Source organism: Podarcis filfolensis (genome assembly GCF_964270895.1).
Source record: "Podarcis filfolensis genome assembly, chromosome: 4".
NCBI classification, from domain to species: domain Eukaryota; kingdom Metazoa; phylum Chordata; class Lepidosauria; order Squamata; family Lacertidae; genus Podarcis; species Podarcis filfolensis.
Genome location: NC_139607.1, coordinates 38,789,107 through 38,815,845, shown reverse-complemented (window position 1 = coordinate 38,815,845; position 26,739 = coordinate 38,789,107). Strand labels below are relative to the sequence as shown.

Sequence of the window (26,739 nt, the reverse complement as noted above, 5' to 3'; positions counted from 1 at the left end):
GCGCTTTGGGCTGCCCCTTTTTCCATAAGCTGCGGGGCTGAAAAAAGGCCTCCTCTGTCTGTCCTCATCCACCTTCAGTGTTATGCAGTTGTTGGCACTGTTGACTTCCTCTCGGTTTAGATGTCAACAACTGCCGTTTTACCTGGTTCATCTCCCATCAGATCACTCATTCAAAGTTTCCCCCCAAAGGTAGCTCTCAACTTTTCCCCTTTCTGGCTGCTTGCAGATGAGTGTTTATTCTGAGACTGGTGTTTCCTCATGCAATATTTTTTTTCTCCACTTGGCATTCACTTGGCATAGTTGCCTATCTCTATTTTTCCAGATTTTGCTTTCCGTGGATTTTTTTTTTTTAAAAGCAACAACAACCTGTTGCCAATTACCTGTTTGCAGTATCTGAATAATCTATTTACAATATTAAGCAACACTGGGGTTCCTCAAGTCTGTTTTCAAATATTCAACAAATATTTGCCCTTCACATTTACATTCAGAGCCTTGGAAGGATGCCTACAAATTGACGATGAAAGCCTTTGTTTACCTAGTCATATTGTCCAATTGGATTCCCATCAACTGAGTTCAAATAAATTAATTCTAGTTAGCGCAACTGAATTTGAACATTAATTGGGAACGGGATGCAGCCTAAATGAACTCACATGGACTTAACATTTTCTTTCCTCAAATAATGACTACAAGAGGCTAATGACCGTTTATATGCAGTAGTAAGTAAAAACACACTTTTGATTTCAGGTTCATATCTGCAAAATAGTGATAATGATGTCTAGATGGCTGAAAGGGTTTTGTGGCACCGTGGAGACTACCGATTTATTATAGCAGAAGCTTTCATGGACTACAGACCACTTCATCAAATATATAAAGTGTCATCCCAAAGTGTTGCAGGTATACACAGGGAAAGAAAGGGAAAGGGATTGTAAGCAGTCAAGTCAGAGGAAAATGAAATGCAGAAAAGTACATATGGAATTATGTGACTAACATCAGGTCAGGTTTTAAGCAGAGGTTGAATGGCCATGGCTTCTTTAGTCAAGTATCCTGCATTGCAGGGGAATGGACTAGGCCAGGGGCCGGCAACCTAAGGCCCATGGGCCACAAGCGGCCCATGGGGTCGTTTCACTGGCCCATGGACCCCCACCGCCCACTTGGGGACCCCTGCCACCTGGTCGGTCAGCTCCTGTGCGCCACACTAAACCGGAACTCCTGCAGCCAATGGGAAGTTGTGCACGCCTCCTCTGCGCCGGAAATAGCATTTGCATGTGCATGCATGCACACACTCCGGCCCACTGCTGTGTCTGAGGGACCGTGAACCGGCCCAAGCCACACAAACTTTGCCAACCCCTGGACTAGACAGCCCGCAAGGTCCTTTCCAACTCTATGATTCTAACACTGGCCATTCACACAAAAAGGTTACTGTTAACACAGATGTCCTGGCACTAGAAAACAAATTAACGTATGCAGTGTGATAATCTAACGTCTTTATTCAGTCCACAAGTCACAGCACTGAACCTCTTGATGAATTGTAATTCAGCTGTTTCATGTAATTATAATTCATCAGAAGGTTGAATGCCAGTCAGCACGAGCGTAAGTGAGCTGTGAAGAAGAATCAGGGACAGGACACTCAGTTCCTTTTTCTGAAGAACATAAGATGCCCTTTGCAACATCATTTGTTAGACATTTGGGACATTCACTTATGCTCCATGACATAGCATGCTAGAGAATATTAAGCAGTGCATATTTATTTTGCTAAGATTAAGCACTGGAATAATGTTAGATGATGTGAAAAACCATAGTTCAGGACAAAAGCATATGCTTCTCGGGTGCATGGTTCAGATGGTAAGAGCAACCGTGACAAAGAAAAAACATTTAGACACATCATTGGTTAAAACACAAAGCATCTCTTCTGTTGCTTATTATATAACAGGAATGCAGAGCCAGCCCACCCACGAGGCAAGGTGAGATGGCAGGATCCATAGGGGCAGCATATTCCAATATACCTCTTCATTCTTCCCTTGTTCCTGTTTATTATTTATTGGATTTCTATATCACCCTTCATCTAAGGATATCAGGGCAGTTTACAATACCAAAACACAAAAATGCATAACACAGTAACAAACAAAAACATTAAAACCCATGCATTGTTTAAAAGGCCATTGATTGTTTAATTAGTCAAAGGCCAGTTGTAGATCTTCACTCATCCCTTCTTCCCTGGTGGGAAGAGGGACACAGCATTTTGTGGGTTCACCTCAGGTGCTAAAAAGTCTAGGAAGGGGTATCCATTGGTAATATGCTGCCCTGTGCGAGGCCATTTGATGCCCTCCTCCCCAGCCCTTGCAAATGCACCACTTTCAGTACCCTAAATCCACCATGCTGGTCCTGCAAGAAAGCTTATAGCTTAACACTGTCTCCTTCCACTTTTCATTATAAGCACTCTGTTTAAGGGATGCAGGTGGCGCTGTGGTCTAAACCACTGAGCCTCTTGGGCTTACCGATCAGAAGGTCGGTGGTTCGAATCCCCACGATGGGGTGAGCTCCCGTTGCCAACCTAGCAGTTCGAAAGCACGCCAAAAGTGCAAGTAGATAAATAGGTACTGCTCTGGCAGGAAGGTAAACGGCATTTCCATGCACTGCTCTGGTTTCGCCAGAAGTGTCTTAGTCATGCTAGCCACATGACTCGGAAAAACTGTCTGCGGACAAATGTCAGCTCCCTCGGCCTGTAAAGCAAGATGAGCGCTGCAACCCCAGAGTCATCTGCAACTGGACTTAACTGTGAGGGGTCCTTTACCTTTACCTTTTTTAATAAATTCACTCCTGCCTAATGGTGCAGCCAACTTTGAATGTGGAGCAAGAGCTGTAGCTATGAAATTGAGTCATCATGCTGAATCATAGCACCAACCATGCCATGCTAACCTCTTAAAATCATGGTCTCTTATTCTGGTTTGTTGGCCAGTCTAAGCCCCACAAGGAAGTGATCTGACCTCGACAATAGGTTCAAAGTAACCCCCTTCCACCTTCAAATTACAAAAAACTTGATCAGTTGAAAAACATGAACTCCAAAGTACACCCTGCTGAGTGTGTATAACAGGCTAAAATACATCCATGATTGTCACAGTGGTCATGAAGTAAGTCCTAAGACAGTCTCAGTGAGAATGTCGAGATCCTCCATAACAATAATTTTGGCAGTTTCCAACACCATACTCAAAACTACTTCCGCCAATTCTAGAAGGGAAACTGAAGGACAGTGGTATGGTTGATATACCAGCAAAATCTCTAATCTGTCTCTCAGATCCGTCACAAAAGTACAAATGCTCAAGATAAGAGCTTGACAATATGTAAAATAAGTGCTGTGCTGAATTTCCACACTCAGAAGTTTCAGGGCTCCTTTTGCTTTCCCTTTACACTTTTGATCTTTCCATACCACTTTAAAGGCTTCCTTCTTTATTGCGATCTCAACCAATCCTGTAATGAACATGAAAGCACAACATAACTTTAAAACTCTGGCTACATGACAAAGCCACTCCTTTGTCCTCAGTCTGAACTGATATGAAGGGGAAGTTATATCTCCATTGTCAAGGCAACCACACCACTTTGGCAAAATACAGGATCCTTGTCATGCCACATTGCAAGGACGCCATCCCTGCTCCCAAATGCTTCTTATTCTATTTTGCATCTTTGAGCTACCACTCCATGGGGGGGAAAGCTAAGGGGTTAGGATTTCAATTAGTGTTTCTAAAGTTCATAAAACTCCTTTCTGTATTTTGGTCCAGTATTACATAAAATGAGTACAGATTTTAAAAATCGGTCTTGATAAAAGTTTTAACAAATACCGGTATATGCTTGAAAATTATTATAGTGACATCAGTCTTAATTAAGAAGTGGGGAGTACTGAGTCATATTCTGATTTATTAATAATATTTACTATTACAATTTATTTACCTGCCCTTCACCCTAAGGTTCCAGTTTACTTTTTACAACAATTTATTTTTTACAACAATTAAAACACAACATTAATATTAAAACACAATATTACACAATATTAAAAATAGTTTAAAGCAACTTAAACTTTGATCTCTCAAATAGCTTTATAATCATTTTACTTCATAATGCTCATCCACTTTTTATTGCATTACAGCACTTTAAATATTCCTTATTCAGATAGCTGTACTTTGGTAATTTCATATTCATATCTCCTCTGAAGACGTAGGGATTAAAGGATGCATAATCACAAACAAATCCATCTGCTGTGGTACCACTGCTCTCCACATTCATTACAAATTACATAAGTCATCATTTGTTCATCTGGATTTGCATTTCGTACCCAACCAGGAAGGAAAAGAGCTCCCCTGGCAATTGCAGTAACAGTGCAATCAAATTTTTCACAGCGTCTACATTTTATTTTGTCTGTATGTGTCCCACTGATGCTTTGAGGGAGCTGATGCTCCAGAACAGATGATTCTGTATACAAAGCTCTGAGCTTCTTTAGTTCATCATGTGCCATTTCCATTGTGGACATCTCAGCAAATGTCTTAGGATTCAAAGTCCCTAGAAGCAGGTTATGTTTTAAGTGAGCATTTTTTGGATTCTTCAAGTTAGAAACTTTGCTTCGGACGCAGTTTTTGTATTTTCTGTCGTTTTTAGCATAAAGTACAAATATATGTTGTTCAACTTCTTCAGCAATCTTGCGGTGCTTTTCACTTGCATTACTTGTTGAGTCAATCAAAGCTTCATAAAGAAGCTCTATACATTTGCATCTCATAGCTGTAGTATGAACCTGCAATGGGCTTGTTTCACTAACAGAACTCACGTGCTCTTGAAGTGCAGGCTGAATTGCATTGTCTTCTTGCACATTACTTCGAGTATCTTGTGGATGGTTTTCTGATAGCAGGCAACTCTTGGAACTGGCAGGGCCTAATATCGCATGCTGATTCAGTTTTCCAGAAGTGTTTGCATCTGCCAGGACTACGTTAAGGGGATCAGAATCTTCTTTTGCATTATCAGGTAATACTGGCTTAATTTGTATGCATTGATTGTAATGATGCTTATAAAGTGTTTTCCACTTCGATAGTAAATGTTTTGCCTTATTTTTCAGTACCACAGAGGGACAGTTCTTAAGGATTCTGAAGACAGCTCTGGCAATATCTGTTTCCTGGAGACAGTCTACAGTCACATCAACAGTTTCAAGATACGCAAGATGACTTCCAATATCTTCGTATTTTTTTTCAGAGAGCAGGTTTTCTATACAATCAGCTCTAGTCATGAGAACCTTTTTGTAAGACATTTCAGATCCTGTAATGAAAGAAGCAGATTCATCTTTTCTACAGCCACTATAGAATTGTATTAAGGGCAGAAGTATAACAGAAGAGCTCCGATTCAGATAATTTCTCTGATGACACAGGGTCTTTCTCAAAACCTATTCTATAAAATGTTTCATAGAGCGCTAGATACGAATGTCATTGCAATGTTTGCACCTTCAATAGTGATTAACACACTGGGGCTCTTTAAGGGCAAAAATGCAGAGTGCAAACCTTTTAACTACATAAAATAAAAAGGGCTTGTAATCTTATTCACACTTAACTAGGGAATTCACTCACTGAGCTCACTGGGGCTTACCTTTAAGTAAACATAGAACATCTGCACATTATGTAATTGAAGTGTTAATAATTGTACCCTATGATATCTTTTAAGCACAGAATACTGTGCTAGGTATTTCAGCTTTCATAAGGCCATAGTAGAGACTGTCTACCAAGCATAGAACACAACCAAATGCAAAATGCATCTCATGGGAGCTGTTCAGCTAATAGGAAGAAGAAAAACAGTGGGCTTGGCAACAAAAACCCAGCAAACGGTGATTCGAGGGTGTGCTGAATCCTAGTTATACAAACATAGAATTCCAGGGCTCCTACATTTTATCAGGTAGTTATTACAAGATGCTGTTTGCAGAATTATTAACTCCACCTATGTAAGAAACTGAATGACCGTAAAGCCATTTGCCAACATAATAAAAGCCTGACAATCCTTGAAAGGAAAACCATTTGTCCCTCAATACTTTTAGACATAGCGATTCTTGAGTCGTGTCACATTTAGAACCTCTTCAAAGATTGCAGTTCTTCATTTGCTCCTTGTACAGAAAGCAAGGCTTGCAGTGTCAAATGAAGGGAACAGATTGGGTGTGTGCAAGCAAAAGCAGAGCTGCAGAGCCTGCTGCCAATACTCTGCTTGCGTAATGTGAAGCAGAAAGGGCCCTTAAGAATGTGCAGAGTACCTTCCGCCACAATTTATTAGCATCCATAACTCACTCTTTCATTCACATACACCCACAGGGGGAAAGGCTTCTTCAGTGTCCGTGTGACTTCCACACAGACTTAAAACTTCAAGCTGGAAAAGAAAAGAAAAGAAAAAGTTTCCCACTTCTACGGGGAAGCTTTCAAACATCTGAAAACTAGTTGGCAAATGCCAACCAGTGGCAACTTCCACCCTCACTGTATCTCTATGCTCAGGGAAAAAATATTAGAAGTTCTTTAAACGTATTTATTTGTTTTTTCAGATTAAAATTTTACAGTCACATATTCAACATACAACATAAAAACAAGATTCCAAGATCCATTTTACTTTCCTCCTCCCCTTTGTGAGTCCTATTGTTAATCATTTCCTCCTGCATCTTTTATAATAATCCAAATCTTTCATCTCTCCATTGTATCCAAAACTCACCATTAAACTACAAGTGATATTCCAATATTACAAACGATTTTAACTGTTTACAGTGGTCTTTAAGAAAAGTTATATATATTCCCAGTTCCTTTATTAACATTTTGGTCTTCCTGATTTCTGTTTCTTCTGGTCATTTTAACCATTGCATCTCCATGCTCGGAGGGGGGGGGGATATTGGAAGTTCTGCCTCTCAAACAACTCCTTGGCAAGCCCACTTTAGCCTGCCAGGGAAAACAAAACAAAAATAGGTGACAGCCCTGACGTCTGAACGCAGACGATCCATTCCCAGGCTCACTCCTCAGCACAAACCTGGGAGAGAGACCCAAACCCTGGACAGCTGCTTGCAAACCGTGCGGACAACACAAAATTACATGGGCCTATGCTCAGACCCGGTATAAGGCAGCTTCCTCTGTTCGGCGGGCCACATTCCTCCGAGGTGGCATCCACAAAGGGCCGGAGCAGCTTCCACCAGGGAGGAGGGATGGGGGCGGGGACAGGGAGACCCCACAACACACAGGCGTTGCAAACCTCCCACCCGCAGCAGCGCACGTAGCAGCGCGCGCGCTTTCCGCTTACCTGGCCCGAGCAGCTTCCTCCGCCTTCCCCGGCCCCGCCCCTCTGGAGGAAGGACGCACGGTGCGCGCGCGCGCGCTCCCGCTCTTGGCTCTGGAGCCTCTGCAGCCGAGGAGGCGCGCCTGGGACTTCGCGGGTCGCCGTTGTGAGGCTGTCGAAGCGCACAGGGACTCTTATTGGCGCGCAGGCGCTCTCTCTCTTTGCCCAGATACTGAGGGTTGTGACAGCTCAATCTGCCCTGCCATCAATTCTCGTGCAAGCCGCAACACGTTACTTCACAACACGTCGAAACACGAAAAGCACAGCACAATTAAGGAGGTTTTTTTTTTGCTGCTCTTAACGATAGAAATACAGACTCAGACCGTACTTCTCCTCTCCACCGCAAAGAGGCTTATGTAATGGATGGATGGATGAATTAATCTTTATTTGCGTCAGCCATCGGCCATAGCAATAAAACAATAACACGATATACAAAGAACAGAAATAAAAAGTCAATTATATAAAATACATGTTAGGGTTTTGAATCAGTAGTCAAATACTGGATCTTATTCTGATTGCCCCAGCTAAAAACCTTGCAACCTTTGCTGTCATCTTGATCTGCCAAGAGAAAGGACTCTATGGCAGTGGCTGGGCGACCAGGAATGGACAATAAAAGAGGGATGATAATTTCATTCCTCAGGTGTTTAGAAAGAGTGCAAGCCAGAAGGGCTTATGTAAAATACAACTACTTTCCCAACCAATTGGCCTCTTCATTGCAGTTTAGGAAATTGTACAAACTTCACTTTTTTAGTGCAAACTTCTGCAAAGTTGAAGCTGCATTAAGAAATGAAGCTAAAGGAAGTTTCACTTTCTGAGCAATCGCAATAAAGACTTCTTACTTTCTTCATTGGGGATACCAACCAAGTTTCCCAAAGGCAAAGAGACCCACATTGAAATAACTTTTTTTACTACAATAGCAGTGATCTAGTGCAAATTCACGCGAGAGACAAAACTGTTTTATGCCTTCATCTGCAGGATCGAAGTCTGAATATCTACTGCCCTCTGCTGGTGTTGTATAGTCCAACATTTAGAACAGCTGGAAGCTGCACTAAAATAAGTAAAACTTTTAGATGTTTTTGCTAAAGGCACTGGTAATTTGCAGGGGAAGCAGAGGATTCCCACGGGTTGTACATCTGCATGCATTGCTGTATTGTATATTACAATATCAAAATATTCTTTTCACCTATGCACCAAGCAAAGTGGCTTCAAATGTACCAGAATGGAATGGGGATGATGATGATGATAATTTTATTATTTTTATCCCGCCCATCTGGCTGGGCTTCCCCAGCCACTCTGGGTGGCTTAGTCTGACATACAGCTAGGATGCAATACTATACCATCTTAAAGGTAAAGGTAAAGGACAGTTAAGTCCTGTCACAGACAACTCTGGGGTTGCGGCGCTCATCTCGCTTTACAGGCCAAGGGAGCCGGCGTTTGTCCGCAGATAGTTTTTCTGGGTCATGTGGCCAGCATGACTAAGCTGCTTCTGGCAAAACCAGAGCAGTGCACGGAAACACCCTTTACCTTCCCGCCGGAGCGGTACCTATTTATCTACTTGCACTTTGACGTGCTTTCGAACTGCTAAGTTGGCAGAAGCTAGGACAGAGCAACAGGAGCTCACCCAGTCGCGGGGATTCGAACCGCCGACCTTCTGATTGGCAAGCCCAAGAGGCTCAGTGGTTTAAACCACAGCGCCACCCACATCCCTACTACACCCCGGGTGTAAACTCCATTTAACTCAATTGTGCTTACTTCCAAGTGTACATGGGTATTTGTTTACATGTGCACATGTATACTGGCACCGCTTCTCTAGCAGAGGTGGGGGTGTGGCAGGAGGTGCCCATGAGGGTGTTGCCTCGGGGGTTTCTTCTGCATAAGGCTGCTACTTCATGCCACTTCAGTGCATGAGGCAGGCCTGGCCAGGACGGAGGAGGCCTGCTATACCATCTGGGCTTAACAAGGCATGTGATGCTCAGCTGTCCTGAGCCTACTCCAGCTAAGGCATCACACACCTCCTCCCTGAGCTAGCAAGCCCCACCTGGGCTGTTGGTCCTTGCCTGCCTTCCCTCAGAACTGACAACTGTAAATTCTGGAACACTGAGTTCAGTGGTGGTATATTCCATTTTGCCACTTGACGCAAAACAGGAAGTGCCACCCTGCTCTTGCCACACCACCAGTAGGGCACTCGCCACCACAGTGCCAGCTGCCAGTGGCACTGCACCTGTACCAGCACTGCAGTGCTGGCATTGGTGCCAATTTCCTGAAAGAGCTTGCGAGATCTCACCCAAATCTTGTGAGATCTTCTGCTCTCCTTGACATCTTGCAAGACTTTGATGAGATCTTGAAAGGTCTTGCAGGAAATCAGCACCTATAGGGCACGGCTTCTTTGGCAGAGGTGGGGGCATGGCAGGAAGCACCCATTGAGGATGCTGCCTCAGGGGCTTCATATGACTGGAGCATGTTGGCTCAGCTCTCAGTTGACCAATATTTGTGTCATTTTATCCTTCCCTGGAAGAAGACACAGGGAGGGAATAGTTTTTTTTGCAGAATTACCCATTTCCCAAATCAGGCAGACACTAGCGGAATCTGTTTGTGTCACAGCGGAGAAGAAAATAAATCACTGAGTCCAAAAATTTATTGCCATCATCTTAGGCTCTCTTTTGAATCTAAACCCATTTGCTTGCAATATTATGGAGAACATGCCGTTTTTAACCATAGTTCAGCATGTGCCCATGGACATCAATCCAAACGCAGAAACATTTTTGCATATTATAGTGAGGGTGCAACACTGTGGAGCCTCAGGTGAGTTACCACTGGCGACTTGACCATAGTTTCCTGTTACATTGGTGGGTACCAGCTGAGACAGAGCAATAAAAATAAAGGACCCCATCTGGGACATAGGAGTAACTAAGGAACAAAAAACGGGCATGTGACTCTTCTGATCCACAACTTAAAAGGATGAGTGGGGAGTTTCAAATAGTTATCCCCTTCCAGCCTCTTACTGTTTGGCTTTCTTCTGCTGGTTTCATAGTGTCTTCTTTCTACCTCCCTGCATCTGCTCATCTCGCCACTTGCCAGCCTTCTCTTCTCCCACCCCGTGCAGGTTGACAAAGTACATTTTAATTCCACATATGCCTCCCACAAGCCATCTCTCTCCATCCTTCTGATCTCTGTCACCAGTTCACCGAGCAGTTTTCCAGTGTTGGAAAGGCCAGCTGGAGTTGCCTCAGTTGGAGCAGCAGGATATCAGGTGCCCATCGCCCAGAGAAGGTGATGACACAGGTGGATAGTGGGCCAGCTGCCAGGCACCCTGGAGAAGTCACTGGAACAACAGGAGAAGCCCATGTGTCCTGGAGTAGGGGCAGCTGGCAACCATAGATACAAGCACTATACAAACTGCATGATGGTATGCAACAGACAAATCAATATTTCCTTCCATCTTCTCCACCAATTTGGTTGGGTTTAAAAGGGGTTAGGCGGGACGTGGGTGGCGCTGTGGGTAAAACCTCAGTGCCTAGGACTTGCCGATCGTATGGTCGGCGGTTCGAATCCCCGCGGCGGGGTCAGCTCCCGTCATTCGGTCCCAGCTCCTGCCCACCTAGCAGTTCGAAAGCACTCTTAAGTGCAATTAGATAAATAGGTACCGCTTTATAGCGGGAAGGTAAACGGCGTTTCCGTGTGCTGCGCTGGTGCTGGCTCGCCAGAGCAGCTTCGTCACGCTGGCCATGTGACCCGGAGGTGTCCTCGGACGGCGCCGGCTCACGGCCTCTAGAGCGAGATGAGCACGCAAACCTAGAGTCGGACACAACTGGCCCGTACGGGCAGGGGTACCTTTACCTTTACCTAAAAGGGGTTAGACAAATTCATGGAAGATAAGCTATCAATGGTTAACTAGGAATGATTGCTATTGAATTACCTCCAGTATCAGGATGTCTCTGCATACCAGTTGTTGAGCATCATGTGCTGTTGTGCTCATGTCCTGCTTCTGGACTTCTTATGGCATCTTGTGAGAACAGAATGCTGGTCTAGATGGGCATTTAGTCTGATTCTTATGTTCTTGTATTAACAAAGGGAAAATAGCTGCTTTTGCTTTTCCAGAAAAGCTTGTACATTTACACTCCTTTGCACAATATCAGTCGAATTCTAATTAAAAGCTGATCAGCATACATAGTTTACAAAGACACACATAAAGTAAATGTTTTCTCATGAACTGACTGAATTTTTCAAGTTTCTAATTATCACTTTGTATCGCTTAGACATCTTTAGGAAATGTTTTCCTTTTTCAGCTCAAATCTGTCTCCAGATGTGCTATTACACTTTCAAAACGAATCTAGTTATTTATAAAATATAATTGGATAAGTTCCAAGAGCAATATGTGTAACTCATACACATCATTCAACATTATTCCTTTTTGCTTATTTTGGTAACCATCCACACATATGAAAATTAATAATTCCTAGATAATGCTAGCAATTTTTTTAAAAACCCACACAAAACCATTTATATGTCTTCAGTGGAGAGGAAAATACCGTGGGGGTAAATCAGTGCAATTTGTCGATTTTGACATTAATTATATATTTTCTCCTCAGCAATCATGGATAAATATGATCAACTTAATGATGAATAAATATATACAAGGCGGAGAGAACCAACACATTGTTTTTCAGATACCAGCGAAAGGTTGATTTCAATGGCTTCAAGCATATTTATTTCCCTGTATTATTGTGACCTTCATATTTTCCCCCCATGAAGCTACAAAACCACACTGATCCGCTTACAAAGCCCTAGCAAGCATGGCCCAACCAGTTCACTTTCATGTTTGGGGGAGTCACAAGAATATGTGCACAGCACTGTCTTCCATAATGAAAGAAATAAGAAAGGTTTTACACATCAGAACTCTTCTCCCAGGTGTTCATGCAAAAGCAGGAATTGAGAATTATGTTTTTGTGACCCAACATTGTTGGCTACGAAAGGGGGAAATGACCTATATGAATGCATATAGTCCCTGTCTGCTTTAACTTGCCACTGTGCTCCATGGGTGCCCAGCACTGTCAATTACAACATAATAATAAACACTAATTTTATTATTTGTACCTCACCCATCTGACTGGGTTGGCCAGCAACCCAACAACCATTGCTTGGATTACTTTAGGAATGATTTGTGGCCTTATGTGCTTGTGACATCACTTTTACCTAATAACAAAAATAATAAATTATTTATACCCCACCCATCTGGCTGAGTTTCCCCATAAAGAAAAGTTTCACCAAAATCAGTATGTTATAGTTTCATTTATTTATAAAAACACTTGCCCCGCCAAATCCACTGGCATTTTTATTAAAAAAGCATCTTTTAAAATAGCTGTAGTTGGATTTACAAGGGAAGTAGAGAAGCTGACTTTTTATTTTAGGGAAAAAATAAATTCAAACAGTTGCAATATTTAGGCAGAAAAATGATTCCAGAGTCCAGACAAATATTATTGGTGTTTGCGTCAGTTAACATTTAAAGTGTGGTGGGCAGATACTCATCAGGTAACTGTCTGGCCAACACATCCATGTGTCTTTGGAGACATGTATCTCTCTTTAATGCTTTACTTATTTACTGCAGCAACCACCAGGCATACACCAGGGTACCCACAGAGCTGTAGCAAACTGTAGGAGTCCTAAGTGTTACAAGAAATGACATATCCTTTTGAAGATCCTGTTTTACATTCCTGCAGGAGAACTTGGGGAATATACGACAATAGGCATTTTCTTTCAAAGAAATTATATGTTAAACACTTTTTTTTTGCAGGAAATCTAGGCAAAATATTTTCACATTATATAAGACCCTGACCACAAATGATATAATACAGTAGAGCTACACATAAACCAAAGTTTAGTATATTTTATATACAAATGTAGTATCTAACTGGAGACATTTTTTTTACCTGTCGGTTTATCTGTCTGCATTGAAGTTTGGTTTCCAGATTTGCACTTTATCTAGCTCACAACGATACAAAATTCTGGACCAGTACAACAAATAATACAATAGTATTTAAAATAGTAAGCTCAGATATCCAATGTCAAATGGTCTTCAGGGCACAGACCAGAAAACAGTGTAACATTGTCCACTCCAATTTCTCCAGTTTTACCTTTCCCACGTTCTGCCTCAAAAGCGATCTAAAAAAATGAGTGGGGAAAACATTATTAACAGAAGAAGTGCAAATTATCAAGACGTACTAGATGCTCTTAAGTTAGAAAACTGAACTGTGCTACATGCACATTATTATTATTATTACCACCATATCAAAAAATTCACTGAAATAATGAGACATCTTATGCTTCTCTGTGGATTAAGAAGATTTTCAAAATAAGATCTAAAGATATAAAATTCAGTTTTACAAAGCCAATACAAATAAATACCGTATTCAAATTCTGCTCACGTCCTTTAGTATGCTGCAATGCAAATTTGTCTTCTGTTCTTATGCATGATCATTGATTCAACCTTAACTTCTTAATGGCATTGTCAAGGAATTTTTTGCTTAGTATGTTTTTGCTTTATATTTCTTTATACCGAAACCCCTTTTGTTGAGCTAAAAATTAGTGGAATGTATTTGTCACTTTAATGCCTCACCCTATTTTAAAAGCTAAAACTAAAAACTAAAACCAAAACATTCCCATACCATTTCACAAAGCCCAATTCTGCCATTTTGCTATTCCATCATTGCACAGCATGCCATACTCTTTCTCCTTTGTCCAGATGTATTTAATCGGCCCTGTCGTTAGTGGAGATATGGGCAAGAGAAATAAGGTAACAGGCCCAGCAAATGTTTCCAGCCTCCTCACCTTCCAATGGCCTCTGATGCTAATACTCCAGTCCCCAAATGCATTAGAATCTGAGATTTTATACACACACACACACACACACACACACACAGAATTTGCAGTAAGACATTTATCCCTGAAGCCTTGAGACCATCATGCTACAATCAGGTCCACAGGATAAGAACGTAGGAACCACCTTTTGCTGGATCAGACCAACAGATCCATTTAGTCCAGCATTGTTCTTCCCACAGCAGCAAACTAGATGTCTCCAACAAACCCACAAGGAGGTCTTGAAGGGCAACAGGACTCTTCAGCTATTTCCCCCAAGCAACTAATACTCAGTGGCATATTGTCTCTGGACCTTTCTGCGTCCTTTAATACTAGAACCCAGCTTCATCCAGTGAAGCTGAACGTTGGAATATTTCAGGGCAGGCTAAAGGAAGTACCGCTTGACACACTGCATAGTTAAAACAGTGGAGTTCATTACACCACCAACATGGATGGGTCTTAGACAAATCACAGAGAACAATGCTATCAGTGACTACTTAGCCATGATGGCTGCATACTACCCTCCAGCATCAGAGGCATAGCTGTCAACGTTTCCCTTTTTTAAAGGGAAATTCCCTTATTCCAAATAGGATTCATCGTAAGAAAAGGGAAAAGTTGACAGCTATGATCAGAGGTGGCCTGTCTCTGAATGCCAGTTGCTGGGGAGAATATGTGGGGAAGAGTGGTGTTTCGATCATGTGGTGCTTATGAGCTTCCCACAGGCACCTGGTTTGCCATTGTGAGAAAAAGATGCTGAACTAACAACAATAACAATATGCCACTGAGTACTAGTTGCTTGGGGTAAATAGCGGAAGTTTCATTATTTATACCCCACCCAATCTAGTTGGGTTTCCCTTGCAAAATATAAAAACGTGATCAAATGTCAAACATTAAAAACTTCCCAATACAGGGCTGCCTTCAGGTGTCTTTCCAAAAGTGTAGTTCTTTATCTCCTTGACATCTGATGGGAGGACCTTCCACAGGGAGGGTGCCACTGAAAAGGCTCTCTGCCTGGTTCCTTCTAACTTCACTTCTTGCAGTGAGGGAACCACCAGAAGACCCTCGGTGCTGGACCTCAGTGTCCAGGCTGAATGGTGGGGCTGGAGACGCTCCTTCAGGTATACTGGGCTTTGGTCTGATCCAAGGCACTTCTTACGTTCTTAACCAGAGGTACCATATAGCCATAATTACAACTTGCCAGCAGTTAGAGCAAACTGCAACTAGTTACACTGGTCATTGCAGGTGGTTTTTAATCTTTAACTTACATTCATCGTTGTTTCAGCCCCTGTGTGGACTTCCATTTGTCCAGTCCTCCACTGTTCATCATCTCCCACACTCTGTGACCAGGAAGGACTGCTGCTGCCGCTGCTGCCTAGGATCACATGTAGTTTCCCTACTCTTTCTCCTGCAAGTCGGTAACTAAAAATCAGACAATATGTGCTTTTTGGCTCAAGATCAGTGAGAAGAAGTTTCAAACGACCAACATCCTTCTTGTGACCCACGAACCCCGGCACCATCATGTAATATCCATCACCTAGAGAGAGATATTTGGGGTTTAGAAAGTGAGAAACGGAACGTTACTTTTGTTTCATCTTAAATATTTTGGTTATTTACCACAGGGGGAGGACTATAGTTCAGTGATATTGCTTATGCTTTGCATGCAGAAGGTCTCAGGTTCAAATCCTGACATCTCCAGATAAAATTGATCAGGCAGCAGATGAAACCAAAGACATACATTGGTCTGAATCACAAGTGACTTTCTGGGTCTAGAAATTCATGATTTGTTGCACTGATAACAAATATGTTCATGTACTCTCTCCTTCCCTCTCCCCATCTGTAATACAAACCCTCTGGGGTTTGTTATAAACCAATTTCTCATTACATCTGGAAACTGTTGTTTAATGTCTGTCTATAAGATATCTAACCAGGATCAAACCATGGTTTATAGCCAGAGATTAAACCACAGTTTCCTGGTTTGGTCATAATGAGCAACAAACCCCTGGGGAAAACGCTGCATTTGAGCATGCAAGGAAAACTCTTGATCTTGGTCCAATATACCATGGTCTATTTTCTGAACTGACCAATGATCAAGCACATTTCCTGGGTTTTCTCTAGTGATCAAACTCCACCTCTTAACTAAGAGGGGACACACAGAGGAAGCCAAGCGAGGCCACGGGATGGGGGAGGCATTGCATATCTAGGAGTATTACCATTATCATGATCTGCAGGATTCCAGTCAAAGTCATCATTTATATCTTGCTGCCAGGCACAAGACCCTTGCCCAAAGCTGCAGTCCACTTAGGTGAGGTCCAGAAATAGAGATGAGGTATTCATAGAAAGGAAATACAAGGTGTTGTATTACACATAGTGGATGAAGCATTTTAAAAATGCTGTAAAGCAAGGCAAAACTCTCTTCCCTTTCAGTCCTTCTCCCCTAAGATAAGCTATATATATTTATTCACTCAGCTGCATTGGAGCTGTTCATGTACAAACTATTCCCACTTAGCCAGGATAATATATTGCACTGAATATATTGCTTTCAGACATAGAACTGTCTGACTAGTTCACACGTTGCTAGCAGTGTGTGTTCCAATATTTGCAAATAACGCAGACATGATGCAGTTGTCTGTAGGAGTGCAAATATCCAGAGATGTAGTGATCAGGTGGGATTGCTATGAGGAATTATAACAAATATAGAGTAAGCCATCTGTGTCAGGAATGAAAGCAGTGCGTTGACTGGGTTTAAACTATTTTGATATGATTTTTGATCAATCTACACCTCTGCATCTCTGGGCCTTTTGACCCTACTGCCCATTTCTCTCTCCTCACGTCACGTACACAGCGTACACAGCAGTTGCTTCGCCAGGCAGGCATCCTGTGCCATAAAGATAGTAGGCAAGTTACTTTGATGTAGTTTTCTTATATATAAAATCTTAAAATGTTAATCTTGGAGCCAGGAAACAGATCTCACATGAAGGTGGTAGTGATCTGGTCTTTCTGGCCATCCTTCTTATCATGTTTATTTCTCACCTCTGGGGTTGCCAGATGCACCCCTTTGTAGTCCTCAAGTTATTTACCCCAAAATATATGCATGCTAATTAATGTTGTAGTGTAACTTTCCCCCCACGTGGGGTTTGATGAAATGCTCAGAGGAAATATGATTGGTTCTTACGAGCACTGTGTAAAAGATTCTTTTGCTAATAAAATGGCCTGGTGAGGGGTGTGGTTTACGCACTTTTCTCCGAGAGCCTTGCTGGTCAAAGCCTCGTGTCTTGATTTTTAATCAGGGTCCAATCCTTCCTTTACTTTGCGAACGCAACAGTTGTCTATGCTCATCGCTGCTACTCTGAACTGAAAACTAGGATCGGCAAAGAGTGCTAGTTGTACCAATCTCTTGTTGTATCTTTTTGCCCTATTTCCAGGTGAAGTGGAACCCAGTAGAAGGTGATGCTGCCTAGATAAGCTCTGGATAAGCATCTTGGTGTATCAGTGTACCTCATCTCACATTTCAGTAATACAGTGGTACCTCGGGTTAAGTACTTAATTTGTTCCGGAGGTCCGTACTTAACCTGAAACTGTTCTTAACCTGAAGCACCACTTTAGCTAATGGGGCCTCCCGCTGCTGCTGCGCCGCCGGAGCACGATTTCTGTTCTCATCCTGAAGCAAAGTTCTTAACCTGAAGCACTATTTCTGGGTTAGCGGAGTCTGTAACCTGAAGCATATGTAACCTGAAGCGTATGTAACCCGAGGTACCACTGTATTTCTTGATAAACTGCAGTCAGGCTGAAACCAGCACAGTCAGAATCAATTAAGTTAAATGGGATATGGTACACATGAGAAATTGGAACCACACACACAAGTAGAAGGATGTCCAGATAGAAGCACAGGAAGATTTATGGGAGGTAACAGATACTATGAGTTTGACTGATGGAGGGACAGGCTTGAATGCAGGCCTGTAAAAATATGAGGTTTTATAAAGAGACCCATAGAAGATCTTACAAGTACTTAACTAATCTAAGGCTGCAGTTCTGAAGCCACTTACCTGAGAGTGAGCCCAACTGAATTCAATAGTACTTACTTCTGAGTAGACATAGTTAGGATTGCAGTGTTGGATTCTGTCTGTCAAAAAAGGCTGTTTATTATCATTTTTAATGTCCTAAAGTTCACCCAACGAAGGATCCCATGATGACACCACCACTAGATGAAAACAAAAGTAATCCTTTTAAAATCTGCCCACCTTGCAGCTCTGCTCTTTGTACTGGAAGTTTCCTTTGTGCTGGGAGAGGCCCAAACGCAGCAGCTTCTTTAGCTGAATGATTGAAACATATATTGTTAGTACCAAAAAAAACACAATCAGTTAATACAAATATGAATTAACTGAAATATTTGTACATCACATACCACCAAGCTTTCACAATGTAACAAATTATATGGCACATATACTTACCCGTTATGTTTACATGACAATTTTTTAAAAAATTATGCATCCAAAACTAACATATGGCTAAGCTATCTCCAGATAATATCCCTTATTAGATGAAATGCTGCAGAGCTGAAGGAGCTCAAATTCAAATGCATCACCAAAACATGTTCATTCTTTTATGCAATAATCAGGTTTTTGTGCATCATGCATTTTGTGGGACAGGGCAAAATACTGTGTGTTGGCAAAGCAATATTTGTAAGGAGTTATAACTCAAAAGGTATTTCCAATACAGGATCCAGGACAACCTTACACTTACTCCTAAAAGCTAGACTTCTGTTACTTGAATTAGAAGGAAGTATATCAAATGTGTAAGCCTCTAAAAAAAGTGTTTATTTCATATACCTGTATGAGGTAAGAGAAAGAGCTATTACTAAAATGGAAAGCGACTTAACTATGAGATACTAAGTTCACTTCACATGGTGGGGGTGGGGGAGAGATAACTGAAACACCGCCAGTCAGAATTAATTATTCCTTCTGAATTACAGAATGCTTTTAAGTGAAGGGAAAATTGCTTGTTGGCGATATTTTATACCTCAATTTGCTGGAATGCCCAACTGTAGTTTCTGAACAACTGTAGAACAATCTTGATTGTGGACATAGGTACAACTGCAACCCTGAATGTAGACTTGGTTCAGACATAATGCCAAACCATAGTTTTTCTTTTTTCTTTTTTTTTGCATGAGCAGGTTTGAGCCTGGGGGTTTGCATGCTTCCTCCTCATTAACAGCAATTTTCTTATTTCTGGATTCTCAGCAAAGCATAGCTTGCTTTTTCATCTGAATTGGACAAACTATGGTTTGGTCAAAACTTAAGACTGCTTGCAAGCCAGGATCACCAACCACAGTTTGTGGTTCTAGAGTACAGACAAACTATGGTTTGAGGAAGGCATAGCTTGTTGGGTTCAAATGTAATACAAACCATGCCTCGAATCCAAAAATAAATTAAGAAACTCCAGCACTTAAGGTGAATATGGAGAAGGTATGATACCAAAGTTTGTTGTATGCATAACACAAAACCACAGTTTGGTGTTCCATCTAAAGCATAACAGTTAGGTTGCTTAAATCCTATTAATGTTACTGGGATTCAAGACTTGTTTATGCAGCATTTCAGCCAAAAAGGTTCCTTAGAAACTATGGATATAATCCAGAGAACTGCACAACTTGGCATGTTTGGATTAATTATTCTCAAACAGCAAACATTCCCTTCTCTCTGCAACATCTCCCCACAAGCTGTTTTTGATGCTCAGTTTGAAACTCAAAGATATGACATGGGGGGCACTATTGAAGGCAAAAGAAAATATATATCAGTGAGCATATTTGAGTCTTTGCTTGTGCCAAAAGTTGCTGCCTTAAGCCTGGAGGCCTGTGAGTATCAAGGCCTAGTGGCAGTGCTAATGAAGGATTTGCATGTAGGACATATCTGAAGGTGAAGCCAGAAATTACTCCTGAAACAGGAAAGTTCAGATCAACTGTGTCAGTGATCCCAGTAGTTGTTATTAATCACCACGGATGGTGATTTGTGCTCCATTCAAGTGCTTCCTGCTGCCTGATTTCTGTACGTTCTTGGCATCAACTAAAGAGGAGGTCATTTTGGCCAAACATCTGAGGAACCACGAGATTGGGATGACAAACACAGCACAGAATAAATCTTTAGGGCACCATCTGGAAGAGCTTTGGTCAAATTACTTTGTAACACTCTCTGGCACTTCAGCAGGTAAATAAATATAAATTAGACACTTCAATGGAATATGATATAAGAACGATAAAGCAGTATTTTAGCATACAATAACCAGAGCAGTGAGTCATTACAGAACACCCCACCCCCCACCCAGATCTCACCCACACCATTAAAAATGCATTTGATCAAACCTCATGCATCCACTACAACTGTACAAAGCTGGTTTTTGGTGCAAGTTTTACTTACGGAAATACCATAATTCAGTGATAATGGGAGCCTACTATGCTCTAGCCTACTATGTTCTGTATTAGTCGTTGTTTTTTTTTAAGAGAGAGACATAGGACTGAACACTGCCAATTTATGGTAAGAAAGCTGTCCCAGACGACAGATTGGAGTTGCAATAAATGTACGAATTCTGCAAGGAGCATTCATTCGTTCAAAAGGTTAATTTGAGTCATGTAAGGAAGAAATCTTATAATGTGTCTTCACTTGTCATAGCAGAGCTCCATTTTCTTTGCTGGGCCTAAATTTAAAATACAGTGGTACCTCGGGTTAAGTACTTAATTCATTCCGGACATCCGTTCTTAACCTGAAACTGTTCTTAACCTGAAGCACCACTTTAGCTAATGGGGCCTCCTGCTCCTGCCATGCTGCCAGAGCACAATTTCTGTTCTCATCCTGAAGCAAAGTTCTTAACCTGAGGTAATATTTCTGGGTTAGCGGAGTCTGTAACCTGAAGCGTATGTAACCTGAAGTGTATGTAACCTGAAGTGTATGTAACCCGAGGTACCACTGTACTGGGTGGGAGGAAACCTTTTCTCTTTCTTTCTTTCTTTCTTTCTTTCTTTCTTTCTTTCTTTCTTTTCGGCGGGGATAATTGGCTCTGAGATCATTTTAGGCAGCTTCCTTGTGGCAACCATAATATGTGTTTCAGTTCTTAGCTTTGAGTTGTGCGGCGCCAACTCAAGTACCTGCCACATGTTTCTGGCAGCTGCTAGGAGCGTTATGGACACACAATGCCTGTTTTCAGGCATAACACTAAACTATGGTTTAGCATTATGAGAATAAGCCTTGGTTTCGCCTCCCATTCCCTCCCCTGGTGTGTTTTTTCATCCCTAAACAATCCAGATTCTCAAACCAGGGTTGAAGCAGCTTTCTACAAACTATAGTTAAAATGAACCACAAGGTGTGGTTAATCTAAAACAAAAGTAAAAACTTCCAAAATTCTCCTCACAGCTTCACCAAAATTCAGCTCCTTCTTATGTCACAAAACCATGAGGAGACTAGCCTGGTTCAGATGTGACTCTAAACTATGGCTTAACATTAGGTGCTCAAGCTTTGGATTCATAAGTATCCTTCACCTTTATCTTTTGGTGCAGTCATGACTCATCTAATCTAATCAGAGTTTGGGGGACTCTGGCTGATTTTTACTGAGCAGGCCAGAATCATATGCCAATTTAGACAAGCCTTCTTCAACCTGATGTCTTCCAGATTTTTTGGATTACAGCTCCCATCAGCTTCAGCCAGAATAGCCTGGCCAACAGGAGCTGAACAGTATTCTAAAACATCTAGCAGTGTTTTCCAAACTTGGGTCTCCAGCTGTTTTTGGACTACAGTTCCCATCATCCCAGACTACTACCCTGTTAGTTCGGGATGATGGGAGTTGTAGTCCAAAAATAGTTGGAGACCCAAGTTTAAGAAACACTGATCTAGAGGGTATCAGGTTGTGGAAAGCTAGTTTAAACTAAGCAGGTTTCCCACATTTGAATACAAGGGACTGTCAGTTACTTTAAAAGTGGAAGAGAAAGCTTCTGATCTTCTCTTCATGGCCATACCAGAGGAGGACGAAGATGAGGAGCAGAAGCATATGAACCTGATGCTTTTGCATGTACTGCAAACCATAGCATTATCCAAAAGGGCCACTCTATGACATGCTGTTGGAGGAGAACCGAGCAAAAATAAATGTTCTTGATCCCCCTTCCCTGCTTGGTATATGTCAACAAAGAAACATATTGCAATCGCTGAGAAATCATTAAATATCTTATTGTCTGCCTAGTTTTGATAAATGAGGATCATAAGTCCCCCTGAGTTTATCCTGGTCCAATCAACATGCAAAGCCAATCAACAAATATTTGAAAACAGCGAAGGCATGTATTGTAAACTGTTTCCTTATTTGTTTAAGCTAACTATGCTCTAAAGCACCAACACTAAAAGGATTTTAAAGGCCGCGATTCAAACAATCTCATTTATCCAGATTGTGTTTTGTTATAGTGATGTGGGCATTTGGATGTTTTCAAGCAAAAGAAATATAATTAGTATAGACAGAAAGAAAAACAGTTTGTGCATCACAAAAACGAAACAGCTGATTCTATGCCAAACAAGGTTCACTTAAAAAAAAAACCACCACACACATATGAATAAAAGGGCAACTTGAAATCCTGAGGATTTAAGTGAAATAAGGGTGGGTTTGCATGACAGATTGTCATGGCCACTGATTTAGTGCTTTCCAACTAAACTAGAAGCAAAGGAAGTGTTTTGAGAAAAGATACACACATCTTTCTTTCAAGGACAGCCCCAAGTTTACATGTGGAAGCCAAATATGTAGTTTGCATAGCCAATTCAGGTCTTGCAAACCTGGTTTCTCTTCCTGATCTACTGCATGCATGAGTGGGGGTAGCAGGACAGACTGGTATCCATATGTTTGCACTGAGGGCTTAGATGCACACTGCATGCATGCCTCATTCCGTTTGTAGAGGCTGTATAACCTCTGGTCTACAGTGCTGAGGAAGAAGAAGTGAGAGGAAGTTTGGAATGCTAGGTGCTGGTGTCTTGTAGGAGAGCCAGTGGAAGACTCTAGGATAGGACAGGAAAAAATATACCTGCATTTAATAGGTCCGTAAAGGTTGAAACAGGGGCTTTAACAAAAGTCCTCAGTTATAGTGGGCAAGGGCAATCAGGCAAGATTCTTTTGATAAGGCTCCTCAAAGCTATCTTGGTTTAGTAGTGTGAAATAAACCAGATTTAAGTAACAAAACGTATACCAATTTAAAGAAACAGCACTATAGCACAGTAACCACATGAACATGTGCACTATATAATCTTGTAATAAATAAGCTATATAATATTGTAATAAACACATGAATGTATTTGTCAACTATAGCAACTATGGCTGAAATTCAACATAGCACTAAGTGGGGTATGTGGGGGGGAATGAGATCTGCTCACAACAATGGGACCTTTCCCTCATCTCCTCCCCTGCAAGCCCCATACCCTGTTCTAGGTTCCCCCCCAATCCTCCAGAGAAGATTTAGGGGGCGCAGAGAGGCATATGAGGGTAGAGAGGTGGAGAGTCTCATTGTGTGAGTGGAATTCTGTGTCAGCACACAACAACTCAGTTGAATGAGTTGGAATGGCTTTGTTTCACTCCTATATCCCACGGTTATCAGGGTTCTTGGTAAGTTAAGGGGTTAAACGGTGTAATTGCTATTAAATGGTAGCATTAAATGGTGGAGTAGAAATTGGGTTTTGTTGATAAAACAAGAAAAGAAAAAAAAACCCTCATCCCACCACAGAAGGTAATAAATGCTTCTCAAAATTCAACATCATCTTAGACATTGGGGTGTGGGGGGAATTAAAGGTGAAACTTACAAAATACATCTCCTCGAAGTTTCTTCTCATGACCAGTTTGGTTTTCAAGGTCTTCCCTTTCTCCTCCTTTCTCAACTTCCTCTGCCTCTTCTATTTTCCCTTCTCTTCTGACATCTTCAGTACTTTCCCCCTGTTCGCCATAGGCACCTTCTGTGTGCACACCGTCTTCGTAGTCTAACGGCCTTACGTGAACTTTAGAAGCTGGGGTCACAGGCGGTTCTGGGATCACATTTTTTATGTCTCCATGCTTTTTCACGCTGTTTTTGTGCACAAGCAGCTTCTTGAGTTTCTCTTTGGCAACTCCAGAGATTCTGGGAATGTCTTTCACATAGTTTTCATGAATAACTGGGCAGGGGATGGGGTAGAGAACCAAGAAAACACAAAATATGCTTGACTTAGCTTACACTTTAAGGGTCTTAGGTTTCTGCAGAATATTAGTGCTTCTCAACATGATGAAACACCAGTTGGCAATGTTGAAAATGTATTTGAAGTACAATAAATTCAAAGCAATGTATATTATCTGTAAAGATGTCTCTATGTAGAGCCAAGGGTATACAGAGTAGAAGGCCTGGGCAGCAGTGAATGTTTTCTTTGTCAATCCTATTAAAAAGGTAAGTGACTATTTCTTAGTTTTGTATCTGACCACTGGGCCAGAATAACCTGTCAGCAGCAAGTCAAACACAATTCATCAGCATGTATTGTGGTCAGCCAGGTGTCAAGCACCATAGAGCTCAAATCAGTCACAAAGGAAAATAACAAATTCTGCGGAGTACTCCCAGCAGTTGCTCTTCCCTATCAGGAACCTGCCAATTGTCACGAGAAAGCAAGGACCACAGTCCATGTGGATAAATGGGAATAGCTACAGATAGCTGCTTCCAATTATGCCTCCCAGAGGAAAAAGTAAGCTTTGGGAACAATCCTCAGCTACTACGGGTGTGTGGATCAGTCTTATTTCTGGTCCATATCATTTTTGCATTTGTCCACTCTTTAGGTCCATTCTGTCGTGTTTCCACTGTAACCCGTGCAGTTTAAAAATCTGCAGGGAAACTGGCATTAAAAATAAATAAAACAAAACATGCATTTCTAAACACATTTTATGTTGATACACGTACTTCTAGATACATTTTTATGTTTTTTGGGATAAGAACTGTTGCATGAAACCTGTTGGAAAGCAACGTTCCAATCTGCACATCAGTTAAAGAGGTGCAAATCAGGCCAGTACATATCAGAATTTACAAGCAGTGAATTCCTCAACCATCCCTACTAGCTACCTTTGCCTGTAATAGCATCCAGAAGGCATTCCACCAGGACAGATTTGATTCATTAAGAGGTTAAGATGAGAATTAGCTCTGAGTCTATATGGCTTTGGATAACATTCACACTGGCCTGAATCCCCAAGATCTTGCAATGAAGTTCTTTGTACTAGAATGACATCCAAGCTAGTGAGAAAAGCAATGCTTTGTGACTTAAGCATCTATGTTGACAAAACAGGGAAAGACCATTAAATGAAGCTGAAAAGACAAATATATAGTTATTCCAGCGGCTGACAGATTTGACCTTATGTCATATTTTTAACTTTGTGTGTTTAGAGAAGAAGCCAGATAGTTTCTGCACAGCAAGACATGTCCTTTCCGCTCATGATTAATGTCTGTGACCCATCTGTTCAGGGAAAAATATGATTTCACCATAATTGTAATTCATGGGAATAAAATAGAAAAATGTGAAATTTCACATAGGCTCATTTGGGTTTAAATAGTAGCAGTTGGGAAAGATTGAGGGCACAAGGAGAAGGGGATGACAGAGGACAAGATGGTTGGACAGTGTTCTCGAAGCTACCAGCATGCGTTTGACCAAACTGCGGGAGGCAGTGGAAGACAGGAGTGCCTGGCGTGCTCTGGTCCATGGGGTCACAGAGTCGGACACGACTAAACGACTAAACAACAAAAGTAGCAGTAGTATGGGGAGATAACCTGCTACAAACCTATATCATACTCCATATGTATTACTAAAGAGAGATAACATTGAGAATATTTGTCTAACATACTTGGTTAGATAATTTCCTCCCAATCAACCAGGACAGAAACAAAAGAAGGCTGTTCTGTTTCGTTGGCACATATTATAACAGCATTCAGTCTTATGAGGCTTTAGTGCCAGTCTTTTAACAAGTTAGAAACTGCAAAGTTAGAAACAGCACTGCAGTTTCAATCTTTCCTATGAACAATATTTCCTGGTTAGTTTTGCCCAGATGCCTCCATCTCAGAGTTTTGTTAAAAGATGTACACTGTGAAATTAAACCGACATGGTTCACTGAAATCTTTATTCAGGGTACAGCAAGGAAAAATTGACTGGAAACCCCCAATTCCCTACAAATTTCCTCTCAGCAATAAGAAAGGCAAACCCCTAGCGTTTTAATAAAGAGTCTGCTGAGGTTTTCGAGACAGAATGACTGCCCAGCAAACCAGAACATCTGCTTGCACTTCTTGCTTTGAAGTCTTTCTATAAGTAATGAAATATTCTTACTGCGCAGCAAAGTTGTTCTGGCTTTGGGAAATCAAGGGGGCATGACATGGTGCTCAGTTTGGGGGATTGGATGCACTCATCTAGCACATCCAATCCCTGCAAGTCCACTCATGTCAGATTCCTCAGCCAGACCCAGACAACACTGAAGATGCCACAGTTCATAGGCTGAAACCAATGTTCAATATGTTCACGGTCCTCACCCCACCCCCACCAAATCAGCTTTTTTTCACCT

The 26,739-nt window shown here is 41.6% G+C and overlaps 3 protein-coding genes and 1 long non-coding RNA gene across 4 annotated transcripts in view; 1 reads left to right on the top strand and 3 right to left on the bottom strand.

Annotated features, from left to right (window-relative positions):
- Positions 1 to 26,739, bottom strand: part of OFD1 (OFD1 centriole and centriolar satellite protein) — a 321,339-nt gene that overhangs the window by 54,867 nt on the left and 239,733 nt on the right. The window lies entirely within an intron of this gene.
- Positions 196 to 3,699, top strand: LOC310761943. The gene is made up of 2 exons (XR_014547763.1): positions 196 to 716; positions 895 to 3,699. It is a non-coding gene; the product is annotated as an uncharacterized lncRNA (long non-coding RNA).
- Positions 3,890 to 7,407, bottom strand: TCEANC (transcription elongation factor A N-terminal and central domain containing). The gene is made up of 2 exons (XM_083612176.1): positions 7,291 to 7,407; positions 3,890 to 5,292 (listed from the first exon to the last, which is right to left on the bottom strand). Exon 2 carries the CDS (start codon positions 5,282 to 5,284, stop codon positions 4,229 to 4,231), a length of 1,056 nt encoding a protein of 351 aa, XP_083468302.1. The 5' UTR covers positions 5,285 to 5,292; positions 7,291 to 7,407; the 3' UTR covers positions 3,890 to 4,228.
- Positions 12,597 to 26,739, bottom strand: part of EGFL6 (EGF like domain multiple 6) — a 48,622-nt gene continuing 34,479 nt past the window's right edge. The window contains exons 10-14 of the mRNA XM_083611848.1: positions 23,988 to 24,332; positions 18,417 to 18,488; positions 16,389 to 16,475; positions 15,444 to 15,712; positions 12,597 to 13,485 (exon numbers count right to left, since the gene is read on the bottom strand). Coding sequence (XP_083467974.1) covers positions 13,375 to 13,485; positions 15,444 to 15,712; positions 16,389 to 16,475; positions 18,417 to 18,488; positions 23,988 to 24,332 — 884 coding nt within the window. The 3' untranslated portion in view covers positions 12,597 to 13,374. The remainder of the gene's footprint in view (positions 13,486 to 15,443; positions 15,713 to 16,388; positions 16,476 to 18,416; positions 18,489 to 23,987; positions 24,333 to 26,739) is intronic.